Source organism: Cyrtonyx montezumae, unplaced genomic scaffold (assembly GCF_038088225.1).
Source record: "Cyrtonyx montezumae isolate F1298 unplaced genomic scaffold, pur_monq_1.0 scaffold_3, whole genome shotgun sequence".
In the NCBI taxonomy this organism is placed as follows: Eukaryota; Metazoa; Chordata; class Aves; order Galliformes; family Odontophoridae; genus Cyrtonyx; species Cyrtonyx montezumae.
Genome location: NW_027072034.1, coordinates 89,719,780 through 89,740,355, shown reverse-complemented (window position 1 = coordinate 89,740,355; position 20,576 = coordinate 89,719,780). Strand labels below are relative to the sequence as shown.

Here is a 20,576-nt window from a genome sequence, read left to right as displayed (position 1 = left end):
ACGAAGATTCATTAGACTATATATTTTATTTTCTTTTTTTTAAATACAACATTTTAAATACAATTTCTATCTAAAATGCATTTAAAAAACAATTAAAAACACATTTGATATATGCAAACATTAACAAATTCTAAAAGTGAAGAAGAGAGGATAAAAGTGATGGCTTAAGTCTTCTGAGAAGTATTTTTTAAATGATCACTTTTATTTGTATCTGAATCTGAGACAGTGAATTCCATAACTGACATAGTGCTGTTTAGACTATTTTAAAGCTGAGTTCATATAGCAGAGAATTAGACTACAAACCTGCATCTCTGAGTATAACACATAATGATTTGGTGATGCAGATGTCACCCTGATTAAACAATATTATGCAGTAGCACTTAAGGATGCCTAGCATTTTACAAAATAAAAACCCTGTAATATTAGAATTGTACCCAAACAACTATCCTACAAAACCAACGATGTCATCAAGTTTTTGTTGCCCGGTGGTTTTTCACCCTTTCTTTATACACAAAACACATTCCCATCTTTTCTGAATATAGTCCTTCACATGGCACCTTGTCACTGACCACCTAACTGCTGCTGGCGCTGGGATGCAGTGGTTTGACTCTTGCTAGTCTGGAAAGGCCAAGCCTAAGACCATGAGTAGGTGATTTAACTGATGCATAGTTGACAGAGTTGTTACTTCTTCCTGAGGCAGCTGAAAATAATTTTAAAACAGTTTTAAGGAGATGGAGAAAAAAAAACCATATAAATTTAGTCTTTCCATGGCTTTCAAAGCAGAGCAAAAAAACACATTTTAAAGGAATTGCAAAAAAACCCTGAACAATACACTATAAAAGTACAAGAAAATTAGCATATTCACAAAGAATCAATTTAGTTACATCAATTTAGGAGCCAAAGGAGCAGGCATAGCACACATTTTTAAATAACCAGCAACATATCAGAGCAGTAACACTACACGGCACTGGACAGGCACAGGAAAACTGCCTACTATACTGTGCATTTTCAGGTGTATCACAAACAATCACACAATGGAACATACTGTCAAGTGGGATAAGGAGGTTTAAGAGAAAGGAGTCAAAGAGGAAACACATGCAGAAAAGGAATAAGAAGGAAAACCAAAGTAAGAATCAGGAGTCAGCATGCTTAAACATCCTTAAAAGTTAAAACTTCTATTTTTACTAAAGCAGTTAAAACACTCCAACAAGTTTCTAATATCATTTTAGAATACATAACAACACAGCACATATCAGAGATAAAGAAAACTCTCAATAAGAGAGAAGGGAACACAAGACAATCTCTTGCTTACGATTTGATCTATGCTCTGGAGGACAATAGTTGTTCTGAAATACAGTGTATTTGTTTATGTGCTTTAAAGAGGCATTTCTAAAAATCTATCTGTCAAAGTTACAACCTTTAATGTACCTGGTGGTATCCATTTGGGCTTCTTGTTTGTTACAGGACTTGATGTATGTAAAGGCCTTCCAACTGGCTCTGAAGACTTGGACATCTTCTGTGTTGGCTCAGATTTTAGTTCCATTACTTTGAAAGGAGTAAATACAGATAAAAAAAAGCTTGGAAATAAACTTTTACTGAGAAATCATTACACTGTATAAGATGATAGATCTTTTTATTGCAAAATTGCAGTAAACTGCAAAATTTATTTGCAAAAAAAAAAGTGTCTTTTCTGACATTCCAAATTGAATTAAATTAATGCGTACATTAATAGACGATCACATCTTCCAAACAACGATATGTATTTGAACAGTTACACTTATTATACTCTGGAATTTCAATCCTCGTTTTTAAATAAGCACTGGAACTATTTCTTGTTAAAGATATCCCAGATATTGAATTACCATGAGGGAAGAGTTACATAAAACAAACAACTGTCCTTGTTGTAAATGTAAATGTAAAATAAATTACCTGAATTCATGCCTGAAATTGAAACAGATTATCAAGTCAGACAAGATTAACATGACAATAAGCTATTTAGGTGAAAGAAAATTGAGTTAGCAATTCAGAGAAAAATTTAAGACTGAAGGGCATGAATACTTTCCATTTTCTGTGAACAGGTTTTAGCACTAGCATTGTTTGGCTACCTTTGAATTCAAGATTAACATGTGCATTTACATACAACTGCAAGAACAGGCTCTGAAATTGTGTATGTATCATATCACTCAATATTATATAGCCTTTTCTTAAGCATTTTGTTTTTTATTTTAAAGAAATGAACTCAGCCTATTCAGTTTTTTCTGTTTTTTATTGTAAGCAGTGTTTACTTAAAGCTTTTTTTTTCTTTCAGATTTTTTGTCATCCCCATTTCCCTTAACTCTGTAGAGTCAGTTTGTCAGCCAATTTTACTTGTCCCTCCAGTTCATTTTTAAGACACTCTGTTTTTAAACAAGAAAAATGATTATAAATATCAAAACCAAAAACCATGAAATATTTACTGTGGAAGAAGCGTGTTTCAAATTCACAGTAGAAATTTACCTGTAGTGTTATTCTCAGATTTAGGAGTCTTGACTTCCTTTCCAGTCTGCCTCTTTTGTTTGGTTTTCTCTTTATTTCCTTTGATTTTCATCTTTCCCATAGCACAGTCTTCATCATTACCTTCACTATAATCTGAATCTTCTGATTCCTCATCTACAGCAAGGAAAAGAGATCTCAACTCTTTAGAGGAAATAGATTTTATTATTATTCTAGCTAGAGTCTTCCAATCTCATGCTGAATGTAAAGAAGGTATATGAAGAATACAGTAAAATATGTTTAAATGACAAAATGTGAAAGAAATAGCTATCATAAAATATTCTGCATTTACAGATTTCTCTCCCTGTATTTCTGTATTTCAACACTGGTATAAAATGTAATTAACAGTTTTTAATTATCAGTCCAAAAAAAAAAATCCCCATGTGCAAGATGAAAAAAGTAAAATGTCAGAGCTTCTGATTTTCTCATAATTTTGGTCATGAATATTTAAAGAGGAAAAATATTATGTCAAATTTCAGCTGCAAGAAAGATTTTGCACATTTATTATTTAAGCAGATTTTTAAAAATACACTAGCAAATCTTCCAAGAAGAAATATCTGGACTATTCCCCAAGTATTTTATTTAACTGATAATTTTAGAAATATTTTCTAATAAGCTTTCTGTAATGGACACATCAACCATTGGGGAATAAGAGAGAGAGCACTACAGACTTTCAGTAATTGGATCCTACTGGAATCGTATTGACCTACAACACAATAGAACTTGACTGACACCTAGTAAACAGAAAGTGGTCTAATTAATCTGAATTCACAGTAACTGCTCGAACAGGCGCAGGTCTTGAGCAGAGTCTTGAGGCTCTGAATTTGTGTTTTTTCTGAAGTACACTATTAGAGAACCATATTACCTGCACATGTTTTTATTACATGCTCACTTTTTTAAAAGGTGAAATTGTAATTTCTGATAGTAAAAGTGATCAATGTTTATCTATAATCAAACTAATGAAAAGACAGAAGGCCAAAATAAAATCAGAAATATGAGAACATTTCCAGTGGCACAGTAAATGTTTTGGAAGCATCTATTTGATGCTTAGATATTCCAGACACTTAAAGAAATTAAGCGTTAAGTGTTACTTCTTGTAAAAGTAAATAAACTCATCATCTAAGAACACTGCATGTCTGTTGTTGCTTCCAGTTAATATTTAGCAATCTGCAACTATTTAATTCAGAGTCGTTTTTTCCCACAATGTTAGGACATTAAAATGTTAGGAAATTAAAATGTTAGGACATTAAGCATATTTTTAAATATAGATCCTCTCTTTTTCCCCACAGAATTGATAAACAGAAAACACAAGAAAGAAAAATGTACTTAAATGTCACTTCAAATGCTATTTCTGAAAGGACAGAGTATGAAAATTTACCTAAAAGTTCACTGTCTACACTGCAGTTGGAAAAACATGTCTCCTATCTCGTGAGTCAATATTCTTATTTGTTTTAGGTATCCAGAAATTTAAAAATATATAAAATATTAATATCAAAAAATAACACCATAAAAACAGAAGTCATGAAGAAATGAAAATAAAATTATCTGTCTCTAAAAAAACTATCTGAAAGATCATATAGAAGACTTATTTTTTTCACAGAAAAAAAGCATTAACATAAGAAGACAAGCACCACCTAGAAATTCACATTTCCTCATGATGACATCTTGAAACAAATCATGACTTTCAATCTACTTTTTTGTAAAACAAGTCATGTTGATTTTACCACAAATAAATAGAATGTTGTACTGAACTGTACAATAACCTCGTTCTTTTGAATTTTGCACTTTGAGGATATTTGCTGATTTTTCTTTGATGGACAAGGCCAAGGTAACGTTCAAATCCCTTTCACAGAAACTACCATCCAAGGATGTTCTGAAAAAACAAACATGCAAAATAAAAGTGTAATGAGACAATATTTACTTATCTATTCTGACTTGCTAAGATTTAAATATCAATATCTCTACAGAAATTAATACTTCAATATGAACTTCATCAAATATCGCACCACGAATTAGTTCCTGAAAAGTATCTACCGATATTAAAAGCACACTATATTTAGAAGTATTATTACAAGAAACAACAAGACAAACATGTTATGGTTTTGAGATTTTCGTTGTATTGTTGATATTCCACATCATAACATCATGTGGTGTATTGGGAGTTAAGAGTTAATGCTCAAGCTCCATTCTGGGTATACCTGACCGGGAATCAAACCCACGCTGCTGCTGCTGCTGCCGCAGTGTGAGCACCAACTCCTAACCACCAGACCACAGCATTAACTCTTTAACTCCCAATACACCACATCATCCATCTCTTGACTTCCACTTCTATAAAATAAAAGACATAAAAGCAGCCCAGAAGGCTGACTATATCGTGCATGGCAACCAGGGATCAGACCCAGCCAGCACGGGTTCACAAAGGGCAGGTCGTGCTTGTCCAACCTCATCTTCTTCTATGACTGGGTGACCAGACAGGTAGATGAAGGAAAGGCTGTTGATGTAGTCTACCTGGACTTCTGCAAGGCCTTTGACATGGTCTCCCACAGTATTCTCCTGGGGAAACTGTCAGCCCGTGGTGTAGACAAGTTTACTCTTCTCTGGGTGGAGAACTGGATAGAGGGCCATGCCAAGCAGGTAGTGGTTAATGGAGTTAAGTCCAGCTGGTGTCCCATTATGAGTGGTGTCTCCCAAGGGTCAGTATTGGGGCCCATCTTGTTTAATATCTTTATTGATGACCTAGACGAGGGGATTGAGTGTACCCTCGGTAAGTTTGCAGATGACATCAAGTTGGGAGGATATGTCGATCTGCCTGAGGGTAGGGAGGCCCTTCAGAGGGATCTGGATAGGCTGAACAGCTGGGCTGAGCTCAATGGGATGAGGTTCAATAAGGCCAAGTGCCGGGTCCTGCACTTTGGCCACAATAACATGTGGCCTGTAGGCTATAGGCTAGGGGCAGAATGACTTGAAGAATGTAGAGAGGAAAAGGACCTGGGGGTGTTGGTTGATGCTCGGCTTAACATGAGCCAGCATTGTGCCCAGGTGGCCAAGAAGGCCAACGGCATCCTGGCCTGTATTAGAAATAGTGTAGCCAGCAGGAGCAGGGAGGTGATCATCCCCCTGTACTCAGCTCTGGTACGGCCGCACCTCAAGTACTGTGTTCAGTTTTGGGCCCCTCACTACAAGAAGGACATTGAGGCCCTGGAGCGTGTTCAGAGAAGGGCAACAAAACTGGTGAGGGGTCTGGAGCACAAGTCTTATGAGGAGCGGCTGAGGGAGCTGGGATTGTTTAGTCTGAAGAAGAGGAGGCTCACAGGAGACCTTATTGCACTCTACCACTTCCTGAAGGGGGGTTGTGGTAAGGATTGGGTGGGCCTTTTCTCCCTGATAAATAATGACAGGACGAGAGGGAATGGCCACAAGTTGCGCTGGGGAAGATTTAGATAAATTTTTTCCTCAAATCTATTCTCTGAAAGAGTGGTCAGGCACTAGAATGGCCTGCCTAGGGAGATGGTTGAGGTACCATCCCTGGTGCTGTTCAAGAAGCGTTTAGATGAGGTGCTAAGGGATTTGATTTAGTAGTTCAGTGGGTAGGGATGGTGCTAGGAGGATGGTTAGACTAGATGATCTTGTAGGTCCTTTCCAACCTAATGTATCTATGAATCTATGAATCCTGGGCTGCATTAAAAAAGGGGGAGGGGCTGCAGGAAAAGGGAGGTGACTGACCCCCTCTACTCTGCTCTCCTGAGGCCCCATCTGGAGTACTGCATCCAGGCCAGGGGCCCCCAGCACAAGAAAGATGCAGAGCTCTTGGAACAGGTCCAGAGGAGGGCCACTAAAATTATCAGAAGGCTGGAGCCTTTCTCCTGTGAAGGAAGGTTTGAAGGAAATGGGCTTGTTTAGCTTGGAGAAGTGAAGGCTCTGCGGAGACCTTACTGTGGCCTTCCAATACTTGAAGGGAGTGTATAAACAGGAGGGGGAACAATTGTTTACATGGGTTGACAGTGATTGAACAAGGAGGAATGGTTTTAAACTAAGACACTGGAGATTTAGGTTGGATGCTGGGAGGAAGTTTTTTCCCTCAGAGGAGGGTGGCGCACTGGAATGTGCTGCCCAGAGAGACTGTGGACGTCCCATTCCCAGAGACATGCAAGGCAAGGCTGGATGTGGCTCAGGGCAGCCTGGTCTACGGGTTAGCAACCCTTCCCACAGTAGGGGGATTGAAACTAGATGATCTTTGAGGTCCTTTTCAACCCAGGACATTCTATGATTCTCTATGATAAAAATCATATATCACATCCAAGATATGCACAAAAGGCTGTCCTTGAAAATAAAATGCACAGTAAGTATGTTTAATGAAGATAAATGGTCAAAAAATATGCTTTCTCATTTATAGCAGTTGTTTCTTAACATGCTAATTCTTAAAATCACATTTTGGGTCTTTATTCTAAATTGCATAAAACTAAAGGAAAAAACGGAAAAATGCTGTTTTTTAAATTCAGGTTCCTTACATAGTTAGCGACATTTCAGTATTTCTTACCTTCCAATAGGCATCTGTTTTTGTGATGGAGTCAATTCCTCTTGTATTTTTTGCTGTCTCTTTTTCTCCTGTTTTGGTTCCTTAAGCTGTGTTCTGGATTTTTTTGTCAAAGGTGCAGCTATGCATGCAAAGTCTTCATCTATAAAGGAGACAGTAACAAGCTTTAATTAACTTTTCTTCTGTATGTTCTTCTGTGTGGTCAAAAAGAAGTCACTCAACTCAATTTCATCATATCCTGACAATACAAAACACACAACCTTTCTGAAATTAGTTCTGTTCAAAATAGAGACAAGTGTAAATACACTGCTCTTAAATGCAATTTATATAAAAATGTAAGAAGACCTCTTCTGCATCTGTGTTAAAAGCTATTGTTTCCATTTTAACTAATGATATGTGATAAACAGTTCGCTGTTGAGTTTTTCAATAGCTGCAAGTTTTATCTTTTGATATACTTAACAATAATCGATTACTATAACAATCATGTCATTCATTAGTTTTATAGTCTTTGTGTTTTTGAAATTAATTACATTAATGTCTCCCATTCAAAGAAATGTAGACTGTTTCCCATTTTCTAGCTTTCTCATATTGCCTCACACCAAATATAAAACATTTTCTCCAGTTTTCGAAGAATATTAGAAGGTACAAAAACTTAGGAAAATAAGGAAAGATACAATAATGTGTTTTCCAAATGCCACAGAACATGTGATCTCTTCTGACAGAAGAAAAAACAAAAACCTAAGAGACAGAAGAAAACAATTTTTCTTTAATATTACAAGTGGTCACTTAAAAACATGAGAAAAGTCACAAACCATATTTAAACTAGTCAAACTAAGGTTCTGCATTAACCCACTCATAAGGACCCTTCAGCATCATTTAATATTTCCTTCCCCTTCCTATAATTTTCAACTGCTCAGTGGATACCAGAAACTGACAAGGAAAAAGTTTAACAAACCAAATTCATAAAGGAAAATGATGTGATACCCATTAGGGCTTAAGAGGTGAAGGACTGTCATGAAAACAAACAATGCAATCTATTTTTCTTATGTATAGAACTCAAAATTTGATTGCTAAGTTCTCATCCAAAATCCTTAAAGACACATATGTGCTGAGAAATGTTAGGTCTGTACAAGGACAACTACATAACTCCCTTTATATTCTGATATGCAGTTTTGTGAAACGATCATCAGGAAGTTGTGGAACAAGTAGCTCCCTCTGAAAACTGATGCAGGCAGAGAAATAGATCTTGAAATCAAAAGACGCAGTGCATTCAACAGTTCCTGGCAAACTGTTGTTATGCTCTAGCTTACAGAAATCATATTCTTGTTGAATCAGGATTTTTAACAAGATGCCCAGTTTACCTCTGTTGAAAATAGTAACAGCCTTGTCACTTAACTAATTCATGAAAAAGAAGAGCACTCTGCTGAAGCTTTGGGTTGTGGCATTAGTACTTGGCATTTCAATTATGCACAGGAATACATCACTTACCACCATCTTCAAAATCCCCAAATTCTGAATAATTAATGATTTTCCTGTTCCTGTGACAAAAGAACACAGTATTAGGCCTTTAATATTGAGAATCCTTACTAGCTAATTCTTTATTTGGTTTAATTCATGTACTTACAGAGAAAAGCAATGTACGTCCAAATATTTGTGTATCTATTACTATTGCATAAGATATGGTCATTAAGAAAAATAGAATAGCTTTGGTTGAAAGGGTTGAAAGGGACTTCAAAGATCATCTAGTTCCAGGCCGAGTGCAGGAACACCTTCACGAGATCAGGCCGCCCATTTACCCTACTTCAGCTTCTCTGAGCAAGTTATTTCAATCCCTCACCACCCTCGTAGTGAAGAATTTCTTTCTGATATTTGTCTCTACTTCCTTACTTAGTTTATAACTGTTTCATCTTGTCCCATCATTAGGCTCCCTGCAAGTCCCTTTCCAGTTTTGTTGTAGTACCTTTAGGTACTAGAAGGCTGCTATAAGGTTTTCCTAGTCTTCCTGTCTTCTGGCTTAACAAGTCAGACCACCTGAACCTGCCTTATGGAGATGTGCTCCATTCCTGATCATCTTCATGTCCCTCATCCAGACCTGCTCCAACAGCTCTTCATCCTTCTCCTCTTGGGAGCTGCAAGCACGGACATGGTATTCCAGATGGGGCCCCAGAGCACAGAGCAGAAGGGAATAATAACCTTCCCCGCTCTGTCGGCCATCCCTCTTTTGATGCAGCCCAGGATACAGCTGACCTTCTGGGCACACTGCTGGCACATGTTGGGTTTTTCATCAGCAAACACTCCCAAACCTCTGCAGTACTGGTCTCAATCGATTAATCTTCTATCCTGAATAGCTTCCTAATGAGAGTTTTAGTTGTTTTCCTTATTGAAGCAAGGTATTCTCTCTACACATGCATCTTCTCAGAGATATATTCAATTCCTGGGTCATGCTCAAGGTGTGTTTATCCTGAAGCTTTTACATGTCTTACTGTGCCGCACTGCTGCCAGCACAGGTGTGGCAGAGGGCCCATTGCAGGAAGTGTAAGGCTGCTTCTCAGAGCCCACCTGAGGGACATCAACTTCGAGCGACAGAGAAATCCCTGCTGCATATTTGTTGTGCTGTGGGTATTTGTTTTTTTTTTCCTACTGTAGGAAGAGCCCAACGCTTTCAGCCGGTGAAGAAACGTTGCCAAGCCTCCCACAAGCCTCGTTCTGCAGCAGCCCACATTAAAGATGTTGTCTACAAAAGCAGCTCCAGCAGGACCGACAGCAGGGCACAGCGACGTGCGGCTTTCGAAGAAAAGACGCTCGGCGCCGCTCGGCGTGCACTCCCAACGCCCGCGCGCCCCGAGAGGTGGGTGGCCAAGTGCGCCAGCGCCCGCAATACAGATTCGTGCCCCTCGCCCACGTCCGCGCGGACAGACCTGAACCACGTCACGCACCTCCTCATCGGCTTCGCCATCGCCGCGGCAGCCGGCGATAGCAGCGAAAAACGCGCGCTGTGGATGACACTGCTCCCCGCCGTTAAGGCTAGCAGAACGGCACATTCGACACAGAGTGGCGGAGCGGAGGAGGCCGGTTCTGCGGCGTCGAATCTGCGTCTCCTGATCTGAAGCTGCTGAAAGGAAGGAAGGAGGTCCTGGTGTCGGCGCTTTCCCGGTCACAGAACTGCGTTCCTCATCCAGGACCCAGGTGAGAGGTGAAGGGCGGAGGATGTCGCCCCTGCCTTTCTTATGAGGGCGCCGGCTCCAGCCCAGTCAGCCCTGCACTGTGTCACACCTCCGCAGCTGACCCTTGCAGTCTCGTGTCTGAACGACCTCACCCCGTAGCTGGGCAGGGGATTTTGTTCGCCCAGGGAGCACGTTACCGCAGGCCCTTCTCTTCCTTCCCGTCACCAATTTTGATCCTGCATTTTCAGTAACCAGAGCTACTGCTGCCTCTCCTCTGAGCCTGATAACCCTGAGCCTGAGGTGGATTTGAGGACAGGAATGCTGTTTGTTTTTTTTAAGGGGGTATAGTCCTCTCTCCTGGGGCAGACGGTGTTCTGTTGCATGAGAATCAAAGACAGTAGCTGTCACCTTTTCGCATCCGTTGTCTTCCCCTCTTAAAGTTAGTTTACTCAAAGAGTGACACAAATGCATTTGTCGCTTTTGCATGTCTGTGTGGTGCTGTTTAGATCTCTCTGCAACTGGACATGTGTTAGCCTCGATTTAATTTTGATTGTTTTGGAGTGTTCATTCATGTATGGAACTGGTAGATAAAATACAGCATGATATATCTTTCAGCTATGTGTTGAGTTTTCTACAGAATCAATGAACACTTTGGATTGGAAAGAACCTTAAAGATCAAGTAGTTTGAACTATTTGGACACCTCCCGCTAGATCAGATTGCCTGAAGTGCCATCCAACCAGGCCTTGAACACTTCAAGGAATGTAGCATCCACAGCTTCTCTGGGTAGCCTGTTCCAGCGCCTTACAACCCTCTATTAGTTTAAAACTGTTACCCTTTATCTTATCACTCCTGATAAAGAGTCCTTCCCCTGCTTTTCTATAAGCTCCCTTTAGATACTGGATGGCTGCTATAAGGTCTTCCTGGAACCTTCTGTTCTCTGGGCAAGAAAATAAACAGCTCTTAGCTTGTCTTCATAGGAGAGTTGCTCCAGCACACTGATAATCTTTGTGGTCTTCCTCTGGACTTGCTCTAACAAGTGTATATCACTATTGTGCTGGGTGTCCCTGAATTGAATGCAGTACTCCAGGTGGGGTAAACGGTATTAAAGTCATTTATTTAATTGATTCCCAGCATGTGGACTTGTTCATGACCCTATAAACTATATAACCTAATCCTATCAACTTTTCTGTGGAAAATAAACTTTTTTGTTTTCTTCTTTTCTTCTCCTTAGACAGTGGCTCTTAGCACTGATGAGGTTTCACTTAGAATAGGATGTCCAGCTTTGCAGGTTATGTTCAAAAAAGAGAAATGTAAATATATGGAGGAGACCTTTTGGTCTCTTTTAAAGAAAAATTACGAAGACAGCTCCCACTGTTCAATTTTGTCCTGTAGACAGTTCTCTCTTTTTTTCTTTTTTCCTTTTTTTTTTTCTTTTTTTCCCCTAACCTTTAAAAATAAATCCAATCTATCCTAAAGCAAATTTCAAAATGACCAAGTAAGCTTCTTCCAGAAATTATTGCTGCCTTCCCCTCCCCACAACTCTACAACCAGTGGAGGGTAGGCAATAAAATCCTAATGCACTCCAGATTGTTTCAGTTCTTGAGACATAGCTGTCTGCAGTTACAGTGTTTCAGTTAAAGGTAGCTTTTTATGTGTTCCCCTTCTGTCTTGGGTCTGCCTTTAAGTCACAAGGTTTATTTTCTAATTCTTGAAAGTAAGTACCCTAATGTACTCAATCGGTTTGGAATAACTCAGTTTTATGGAAACTGGTGTTTATTCTTCAGCTTCTACCTGTGTGTTTGGAAGTCAAAGCTGAGGTGAATATTAATGAAAAATGCAGGATTGAATGTTTTCTTGATAGAAATTGTAAATTATTAACAAAGCCATGCTATTTTTTGTTAGCATATTTTTCATTATGATTTTACGAGAATGTAACTAATACGGTTTTCATTGCTACCACAGGAAATGAACCCAAGAAGATGAAGCCTAACAGAGGAAGGACCTGTGCTGGGGAGAGAGACTATGAGTACACACTCGATGCTGGAAATCAACATTTTGTGCTTACAGTGCCTCTCAAATTTCCTGTGCAAGAGAATATTAGTCATTTGCATGGGCGTTTAATGTTTCTGCACAATCTGCCGTGTTTCATAGAAAATGGTAAGAACAGATTTTTTTTTAAATTCATATAATAAATCAACATCCATAAATGTTTTACAGCATACTTTAAGAAACAAGTAACAAAACATAGTTCTGTGGGGTTTTTTGTTTGTTTTTAATTAAAAATAGTAACAGCAAAACATTTATGAATATGGCTCTCAGTATGAGCAAGTATGGTGCCCAAATGAAAGCTTTTCATATAAAAACTTTTTGTATGTTTCCTACTTGATTACTGATACTTGCACTGACATGGTTTTGTTGATGGAATGTTCTCTTCTTGTTACAATAGATCTGAAGCAATCTCTTAGTAAGTTCATAGAAGATGAAACTATAAAAGGTTTTGATAGAGAAGCTGAAATGGCTTTGGAAGCAGTGAAATTAGGAGAAGTAGACATAAGCCAGCTGGCAGATACTTGGGCTAAAGCTTATAAGGAGGTAAGATAAAGGCTGAAAAATTAATATTTTTTTAATAATTAATTATATAATGAACAGGCTCCCTTCTTATACCCTTGTGCTCATGTATGGTACTTAACAACTCATTAGTTAACTTTTCTGCTAAACAACAGCAACTCTTATAATTTCTTGACTGCAAGGCGCCCAAGGATTTTTTCACTACATCACTTATTTCCATTTCTCTCAGGGCTTCATGATGTTTTCACAAGCTACAGAAGTGCTGAGTCACAAGGCAATATTCCCACAGATAACAATATACGGAGTGTTTCAGTGTGAAAGATCTCGCTGAACTGACATCTTTGGGTCATTCTTTGTTCACTAAAAATTGCTTTTCTGAAATAATTCTTGATCACATTCTAATGATATCAACAATTGTTTCTCCTTTCTAATAAAATATTTTTCTTTGCATAGCTGATGTTTTGAACCCAATGTAGAATTCATCAAATGATGAAATATTGTTCCGATATTATTTAAGGTACTATGAAAAAAGGGCTACATTTTCTACTTCACAATTTATTGATGGCTGAAAATTGATTACTCCTCACTGTAATAAAAATTCTTCTGCTGCTAGATGCTTTCAAAAAGAAAGTATAAGGGAAGAGAGAAAATAATAATAGCTAAACTGGAGTACAGATAAATTAGGAAAGAGATAGGATATACATCAGAATGAATGTCCAATTGGTTTTGTGCCACCAATATAAGAGATCTTTATTTTTCAATCATTTGGAACCCTTAAAGATGTGTCATTTATAATTTTCAGACAACGTTAGAGTATGCAAAACCTGAAGAAAACAGCTGGGATGAAGATTTTGCAGATGTTTATCATGATTTGATACATTCTCCAGCTTCTGAGACACTGTTAAACCTGGAACACAATTATTTTGTTAGCATCTCAGAATTAATAAGTGAAAGAGATGTGGAATTGAAAAAACTACAGGAAAGGTATTCTTTTTATTTTATTTTATTGTTATACTAAATAGGGGTGCACATGATCAGTTTTATATTTATGTCTTTAAACGTGTAATAAGTACATAACCTATATTATTAGGGTCACCTATTTTGCATTCTACTTGGTCACTGAGAATTATAAAAGATCATCTGAGTAATACAGGGTTTGATGGGCTTGATTTCCATTTGTTCTATAAATAAGTACTAAGGATATCTAGTAAACGAAGTATAAGTATGTACTGTATTTTGCATTTATTGTAACTTAAATGAGAAATTGAAAGTTCCACGACATGAAAGAAGAAGGAATGGAACTGAATCAACTTCAATTCAGAAATCTGTGTGGGAGCCCGAGTTCTCTAGTTGCAGATGGCTGCTTTGCCCACAAGGGGGAGAACACACACTGCAGGATTTTGTAAATAGAAATGCTGGCATTGCTTGTAAAATACCAAAATATTCAAAACAGCAGTTTTAGCATTGTATTCAGCACTATTCTTGTTCTTACACTCCTTTTATATGATATCTATTTATGTAGCTTATTTGTTTATTTCTAATGTGTCTCCAGACCAAATCTTACATATCTCTAATTTGGAGGTGAAAGGCTCCAGTAATGTTTGTAAGCATAATTTTTTCTTTTCTTTTTTGAAATTTTTTTGAGTACAGGTAATGTTCTGTTTACACAGGAGGTGGTTTGGAATTTGTGACCCTTAACTTAAATTTTCTATAGTAAATCTATTTATTTCTGAAGACTAGGATGTATACAAAAGACAAAGCGAAGTAAATAACTTTGGAAGATGAAGGAGAGATGAGGTATTTGGATGAACTGATGATAGCAGGGCTGTTCATTAGCTTCAGTGCCCATTTTTGAATACAGCATGAGCTAGAAACTTATCTTGCTATTAAAAATAGATGTGTTTAGCCTACTTCCTGGTGGTTACATGCTTGCATCATTTGTGTTTAGAAGGGAACAAAATAAAAAGGGTTGAGAAATTTTATTTCAAAATAATAGTTATGTCTGGGTTATAGTATAGAGCAGGGAAATTTTACTTGATCTTCTGAACTCTTAAGTTCATTTTTAATTGGAAAAAAAAAAACTATAGAGGACTGGCTTTTTAAAAACATAATAACCATTTTGAAGTGAAAATGTGTGCTCCTAACCTAAAGTTTGAGATAATTAGTTTTTTAACTGCTCTCATTAAAAGGAAAATTTTCATCAGATTCTGGGACTGAGTGTTTAGGTGTTTGGGGATTTTGTTTGTTTGTTTGTGATATTTTTATTTTTAATGTCCAGTGACTCTTGCATTATTTTTGGATAAAATAGTTAACTGAAAGGAGCTAACTAAATAATTCTACCACTGTTAGGAGGGTAGTTCTTTAAGTGTCTGACTACGAAATAGCTGATATAAAATGCAGTTTATTCTCTGCATACAAAATGCAGTCCTCATTGGATTCCTCAAACCTGTATCACGTTTGTCTTCTAGATCCCTTGTCAATCTACATTGTGTAAAGGATTGTTTCTACTGAGAAGACTTGTTGATTTTTCTGTGTCCTTTTAGAACAATACACAAGGAGCACTTAATTGGATTTCAGCAAAGATAGTTCAGACCACCTATTAGTGTAAACCTTTCTAATGATGAGGATAGTAAAGTGATCCAGATATTAGAGTGTATAGAGAAACTGACATATGTGAAGGCAAATTGGAAATGTGCGGATTCTGATTCCAAAAAGCGCAGGTACTTGAAGTAGTGCATAATATATCTTTCAGCTACGTTGAGTTTTCTGTAGAGTAACAAAATTGTTTGGGTTAAAAGAGACCTTAAATATCTATTTCCACCCCCTTAAAATGATCAGGGATACCTTCCAGTAGGTTGGACTGCTTCAAGTCCCATCCAACCTGTCCTTGAACACCATAGTGGGGAATGGAATTCCACAGCTTCTTTGGGTGTACTGTTCCAGAGCCTCACAGTCCTCATAGTAAAGAATTTATTCCTGAAATCTTAATCTACACTTTTAAAACCTTTACTTCTTCTTCTGTCACTATACTCCCTGTTCATAAGTGTTACTTGTTATAAATCTGCACTTGCTTCCCTTTCAGACAAGGAGCAGAAATGGATAAGGTGATGCAGGAACTAGGGAAATCTCTAACAGACCAAGATGTAAATTCATTAGCAGCTCGGCATTTTGAATCTCAGCAGGTAAACTAAGTTCAGCAAATTAAAAACATCATGTATATAACTGTCTTAAAAATAGAATTAAAAACAGCCAAATACTGTCTTCTTGTTAGGATTTGGAGAACAAATGGACCAATGAATTAAAACAATCTACCGCTATCCAGAAGCAAGAATATCAGGAGTGGGTGATAAAACTTCATCAAGACCTAAAGAATCCCAACAACAGCTCAATCAGGTATTTAGTTCCCCTGTGAAGCTTACTGCTGTCTATATGAGTTCAAAAGACATTATTATAATCTTTTTTCTAGAGTAGCCATTTAAACAAGATAATCCAAGGTAATCAAAGGCAAATAAACCGTGATAATTAAATATATATGTGCAATATTTTACAATCTTTATGTACAGTAAACTGCTCTAATACACTATGCTGCTGCCTAAGCAGGAGTTTCCTCCTGTTTTCCCATGTTTATCGTGTTTCTGCTTAACACTACTCTACAGTGGTTTCTGTTAATGCTTACTGATATTACACAGCATAATTGTAGTTTAATAAGTGATAGCAGTATCACAAATTTTTTATTCATAAACCTCTTTAAAGTTTTATGTAGACATCACAGAAGATGTTCTAAAAGTTCAGAGTTTTTCAGTCTGACCACTTATGGTGAGTGTTGAATGTTTTTTTGAAAAATGTTTTCATTGAGGAAATAGTAAGGATATGAGAATTTGTAACTTGGGAAGATCCTTATTCTTTATCATTAGTGTCTACCATCTTTGTTACTGATTTTAAAATCAAAGGAGTAAAACACGATGCTTTTTCATATCTCTTACTGGTAAAAGAGCCTGAGCAGGTAGTTTAGGTGGATGTAGTAAGGATTTATGAGGAAGTGAAACCTTTGAACCAAGTGGATGCCAGTGATAGGATGAAAATGCCGTGGAACATGATGAAGTGACAAAGTAGTTTGTATTTCCTCCTTAGTCTTTCCTTTCAGGATAGGAATGCAAAGCGTATGGAGCATGAAGAGAGAGAGATGAGGGGAAATATATTGGAAGACAATAGATGTCTGTTTAGATTTCTGAGTACTTTCCTCAAGAGTGTTTGGAAGTCTTTTGCAGTTTTCAGACTAGTTGTAGAATATTTTCCTAGGACTGCACACCTGTCAGTCAAGCTGACTTCTTTCTAAGCTACTGACTAGATAAAAACGTTGCTGTAACAGTGCCGGTCTGCTCAAACTATGCCCAGTCCTTAAATATTTTTCCATAAAGCTTCAGCTTTGTCGTGTGTTTCCATGAGGCTTCAAAGACAGTAAAATTACAAAGTCCGTACTTGTTATGTGAATAGCTTTTGTTGAAAGATGTGACCAAGCTGGAGGTACTAAACTGAAATCCAGAAGAAATGAGCAGCTAGATGTCCAGTAGCTAGTGCCCCTGAGAAAAATAGGGATTGGTCTTCATATTTTTGTACTCTTAGTATCAGACATTTCCATTCATCTTAACAGATGTGAAGTGTATATGAAGTATTATAACAGAAAGTGTGGTCACTCAGACTGTGTTGAGTTCTGAGAACTATAGGTCCCTAATGCATGTGGAAGTTTTGCATAGGATGTCTGTCATAGATCAACTAGAAACTTGGAGATAGAAAGATAGTTGCTTATGTATGCACATACTTTTATGTAGTTCAGTCCAAAAGTAGTATCTCCTATATATTTCTAAGGGAACAACTCTGATAGAGCAAATTCTCACCTACAAAAAAAATCTGTTTTTCAACAGTCACTACCATTAGCTGTGCATTTTTGTCACCAATGAACAAGAGCGCTCACGCCACTACTGTGAAAATCTGCTCCAGTGGAGGTGACTCACTGCCACTGTCACCACTGTTGAAACAGTGCCCACTGCCTCACTGTGCTAATGTCCACGGCTTAGTCTCCATAAACATTCATTAAGTATCTTTGAATGTCAATAGGTGCAATTTTTTCCACATGGAGGAATTCAGTGACATGCTTCATATACGCTTCCATGTCAGATACCATTTTGTCAGACTATCCCTCTGCTGCCAATCTCTTGCATTGTAACAAAATTGAACAGAATATTGTTGGGAAGGTTCAACATCTACTACCATACCACCTTGTTCTTTTACTCTGTTCTTCTCTCATATTCCATGTTATTATCATTGTATTGTAACTGGACATTGAGGGTTTTTTTATTCTTCAGTCTATATATAAAGAAGGCTCGTAATATAAATCTAATAGTGAAGTTTTCTCTTCCTGAAACGCAGATAAGTATTGCAGCATGACAGAAAGGTAAAACTTCAGATATGTGGTGTTCATTCATATAGGTTTAGTCTCTTGATTTCCACAGACTAACTGAGAAAAAATTTTGTAGCCTTTGTGGAATACTGTTGGTGTTGAACAAAAGCTAGTATAAACTTTTCAGTTGGTGTCTTATTGTTTTAGCGATGAAATTAAGGTTCAGCCCAGTCAATTGAGAGAATCTCTAGAAGGAAATGGAAGAATTTATGAAGAACAAAGACTTTTAGAAGAAAGTTTTACTATTCACTTGGGTAAGTAAAATAAATTGACAGCAAAGCCAAGATGTAATAATAGATGCTAGTAAATTATACATCAGTGTCTTATTTACAGTATTTAATTGTCAGTGTATTTATTGTATACTGTATGGGAACTGTTGAATCATGGCCTGAACCACTGATTGATCACCTGAGGCAAGTACTGAGTCAGCTGCTGGGGCACAGGTGAAGGTAACGTACCTGCGTGATGGGAAGGTATGTTACCTGTCCCAGACCCCATTTAAGGTGTGACCACCACTGGGGAAGGATCTCTTATTGGAGATCCCTCCCTAGTGGAGCTGTCAGCATGCCTTGACCATCATAAAGACGAACCTTCCTTTTCTTTTCCAGTAGTCTGTGTATCATCCGTATAAAGCCATATGGAAATATATTGTCCTCCGTACTATTCCATCTGAATTCCTTTCTTTAGAATTATCTGACCTACAATTGGTGAGCCAGGCAGGCTTAAAAAAATAATAATACATATATATTAAACATGTCCTTTCATTTGGAACATTGGGGCAGGAGGAGAACATTACTCCCCTAGACCAAACAATCCCTGGTCAAATTCCAGGGTTTATGGGGTCACCCTATTATGGTTTGGCCACCATTGTTGAAAAATGGGGACCCCTGTGGGTTACAGGGAATGTCTCTCCGTCTCTCCTTCTCCAGCCCGTTTAACAGATTATCCTTATCTAAGCCAGAAAAATATACTTATTAAGGAAGGAGCTTCGGCTAGCCGCTTCTGCGGTAGCTTGGCCTCTAATAATGGCATTGCATAAATTAGAAACAACAAATACGAACATAGAGACTGAAAACCAGTTATTAAGGGACCACACTGAAAAACTAGAACAGCAATTGGGTACATTAACAACTAAAAAACCAGGACTGAATGTCCCAACAAGACAGATACATACTGTCTCAGTTGAGGATACCCAGGTCCCTGAGATAGCGAATCTGGATACTTCAGAGAGTAAGATCTCTAAATCGGATCTTGAAGCTCCGTCTATGATGGATCCATTTGAGATCTGACCAATCATGACTCAAAAAACAAAGAAAAGATAGACTAGCAGGGGTGCCTCTGACCAGTGGCCCCTGCTGAAACGTGCTTACATGTAAGAGCTCACCCATACATGGCAAGTAAATTGATGGACCTAGTACAGCGATTCCATCAAGAAGCCTAGAGAGAGCATACCATCATGGCTCCTAAGATTATGGGATGCAGGAGCTGAAAGTGTACTAGTCAGTGGAATGGAGATGTCCAAGTTGACATCCCGCCTTAAGGCAATGATTGTACACTGCCATCCACTATACTAATGAAACCCATACTACAATAGATTGGTTGATGGCAGCATGCCGTTTGACATGGCCTGATAAAACAGACATACCACTTAATACTGGTCTATGGTCTTCTATGGAGGACCTCCAAAAATATATTCGAGAACTGGGCATGAGGGAGGCTATGTACTCTGACACGTTTGAAGGCCCTGACACAGAGAAATTCACAGCAGGTATGCAAGACCTAATATTGCAACAAGCCCCCTTCCACCTTTATGGGATGTTGGTCTCCATACTGAACCCATTGGTGGCTTCAGAGGCCATTGTTCAACAGGCCAAAAAAGGGCCAGTTATGGGATTGGGGGAGAACAGAACAGGATGCTTTTCAACAAGCAAAACAGGTGGTTAAACAAGCCCAGGCATTGGGTATATTTGATCCTACTCTCCCAGCTGAATTGGATGTTCATGTGACTCAGGATGGCTTTGGCTGGGGCCTGTGGCAACATCAGAGTTCTGTTTGGACCCACACTGGATTTTGGTCTCAGGTCTGGCATGGAGCAGAAGAAAGATATAATATGATTGAAAAACAGCTATTGGCTGCCTATTCCTCATTACAAACGGTAGAGCCAATAACCCAGACGGCCGAAGTTATAGTTAAGACCACTCTGCCAATTCAAGGGTGGGTAAGAGATCTGACCCACCTTCCTAAGACAGGGGTGGCCCAGGCACAGATGGTGGCATGATGGGTCACCTCAGAGGAGTAGTCTGTCTTCCTCACCGTTGA

General features: G+C 38.2%; 2 protein-coding genes across 2 annotated transcripts in view; one reads left to right on the top strand and one right to left on the bottom strand.

Annotated features, from left to right (window-relative positions):
* Window positions 1-558: 558 nt before the first annotated feature.
* On the bottom strand, window positions 559-10,090 carry RAD51AP1 (RAD51 associated protein 1). Its single transcript, XM_065741016.1, has 7 exons — window positions 10,003-10,090; window positions 8,555-8,604; window positions 7,070-7,208; window positions 4,296-4,405; window positions 2,497-2,649; window positions 1,429-1,545; window positions 559-700 (listed from the first exon to the last, which is right to left on the bottom strand). Exons 1-7 carry the CDS (start codon window positions 10,020-10,022, stop codon window positions 573-575), a joined length of 717 nt encoding a protein of 238 aa, XP_065597088.1. The 5' UTR covers window positions 10,023-10,090; the 3' UTR covers window positions 559-572.
* A 100-nt stretch (window positions 10,091-10,190) lies between these two features.
* The window catches only part of FERRY3 (FERRY endosomal RAB5 effector complex subunit 3), a 30,261-nt gene continuing 19,875 nt past the window's right edge, over window positions 10,191-20,576 (top strand). Inside the window, exons 1-7 of the mRNA XM_065742321.1 lie at window positions 10,191-10,252; window positions 12,194-12,388; window positions 12,678-12,823; window positions 13,602-13,783; window positions 15,882-15,981; window positions 16,071-16,192; window positions 18,405-18,511. Coding sequence (XP_065598393.1) covers window positions 12,211-12,388; window positions 12,678-12,823; window positions 13,602-13,783; window positions 15,882-15,981; window positions 16,071-16,192; window positions 18,405-18,511 — 835 coding nt within the window. The 5' untranslated portion in view covers window positions 10,191-10,252; window positions 12,194-12,210. The remainder of the gene's footprint in view (window positions 10,253-12,193; window positions 12,389-12,677; window positions 12,824-13,601; window positions 13,784-15,881; window positions 15,982-16,070; window positions 16,193-18,404; window positions 18,512-20,576) is intronic.

Bases quoted from the DNA above. Each gene is read 5' to 3' on its own strand.
- RAD51AP1 (XM_065741016.1), bottom strand. From the start codon at position 10,022: ATGGCGAAGCCGATGAGGAG. The intron at 8,605-10,002 runs GTGCGTGACGTG...CTTTTGTCACAG, and splicing joins ATGGCGAAGCCGATGAGGAG to GAACAGGAAAATCATTAATT. The intron at 7,209-8,554 runs GTAAGTGATGTA...TCTCCTTTATAG, and splicing joins TGGGGATTTTGAAGATGGTG to ATGAAGACTTTGCATGCATA.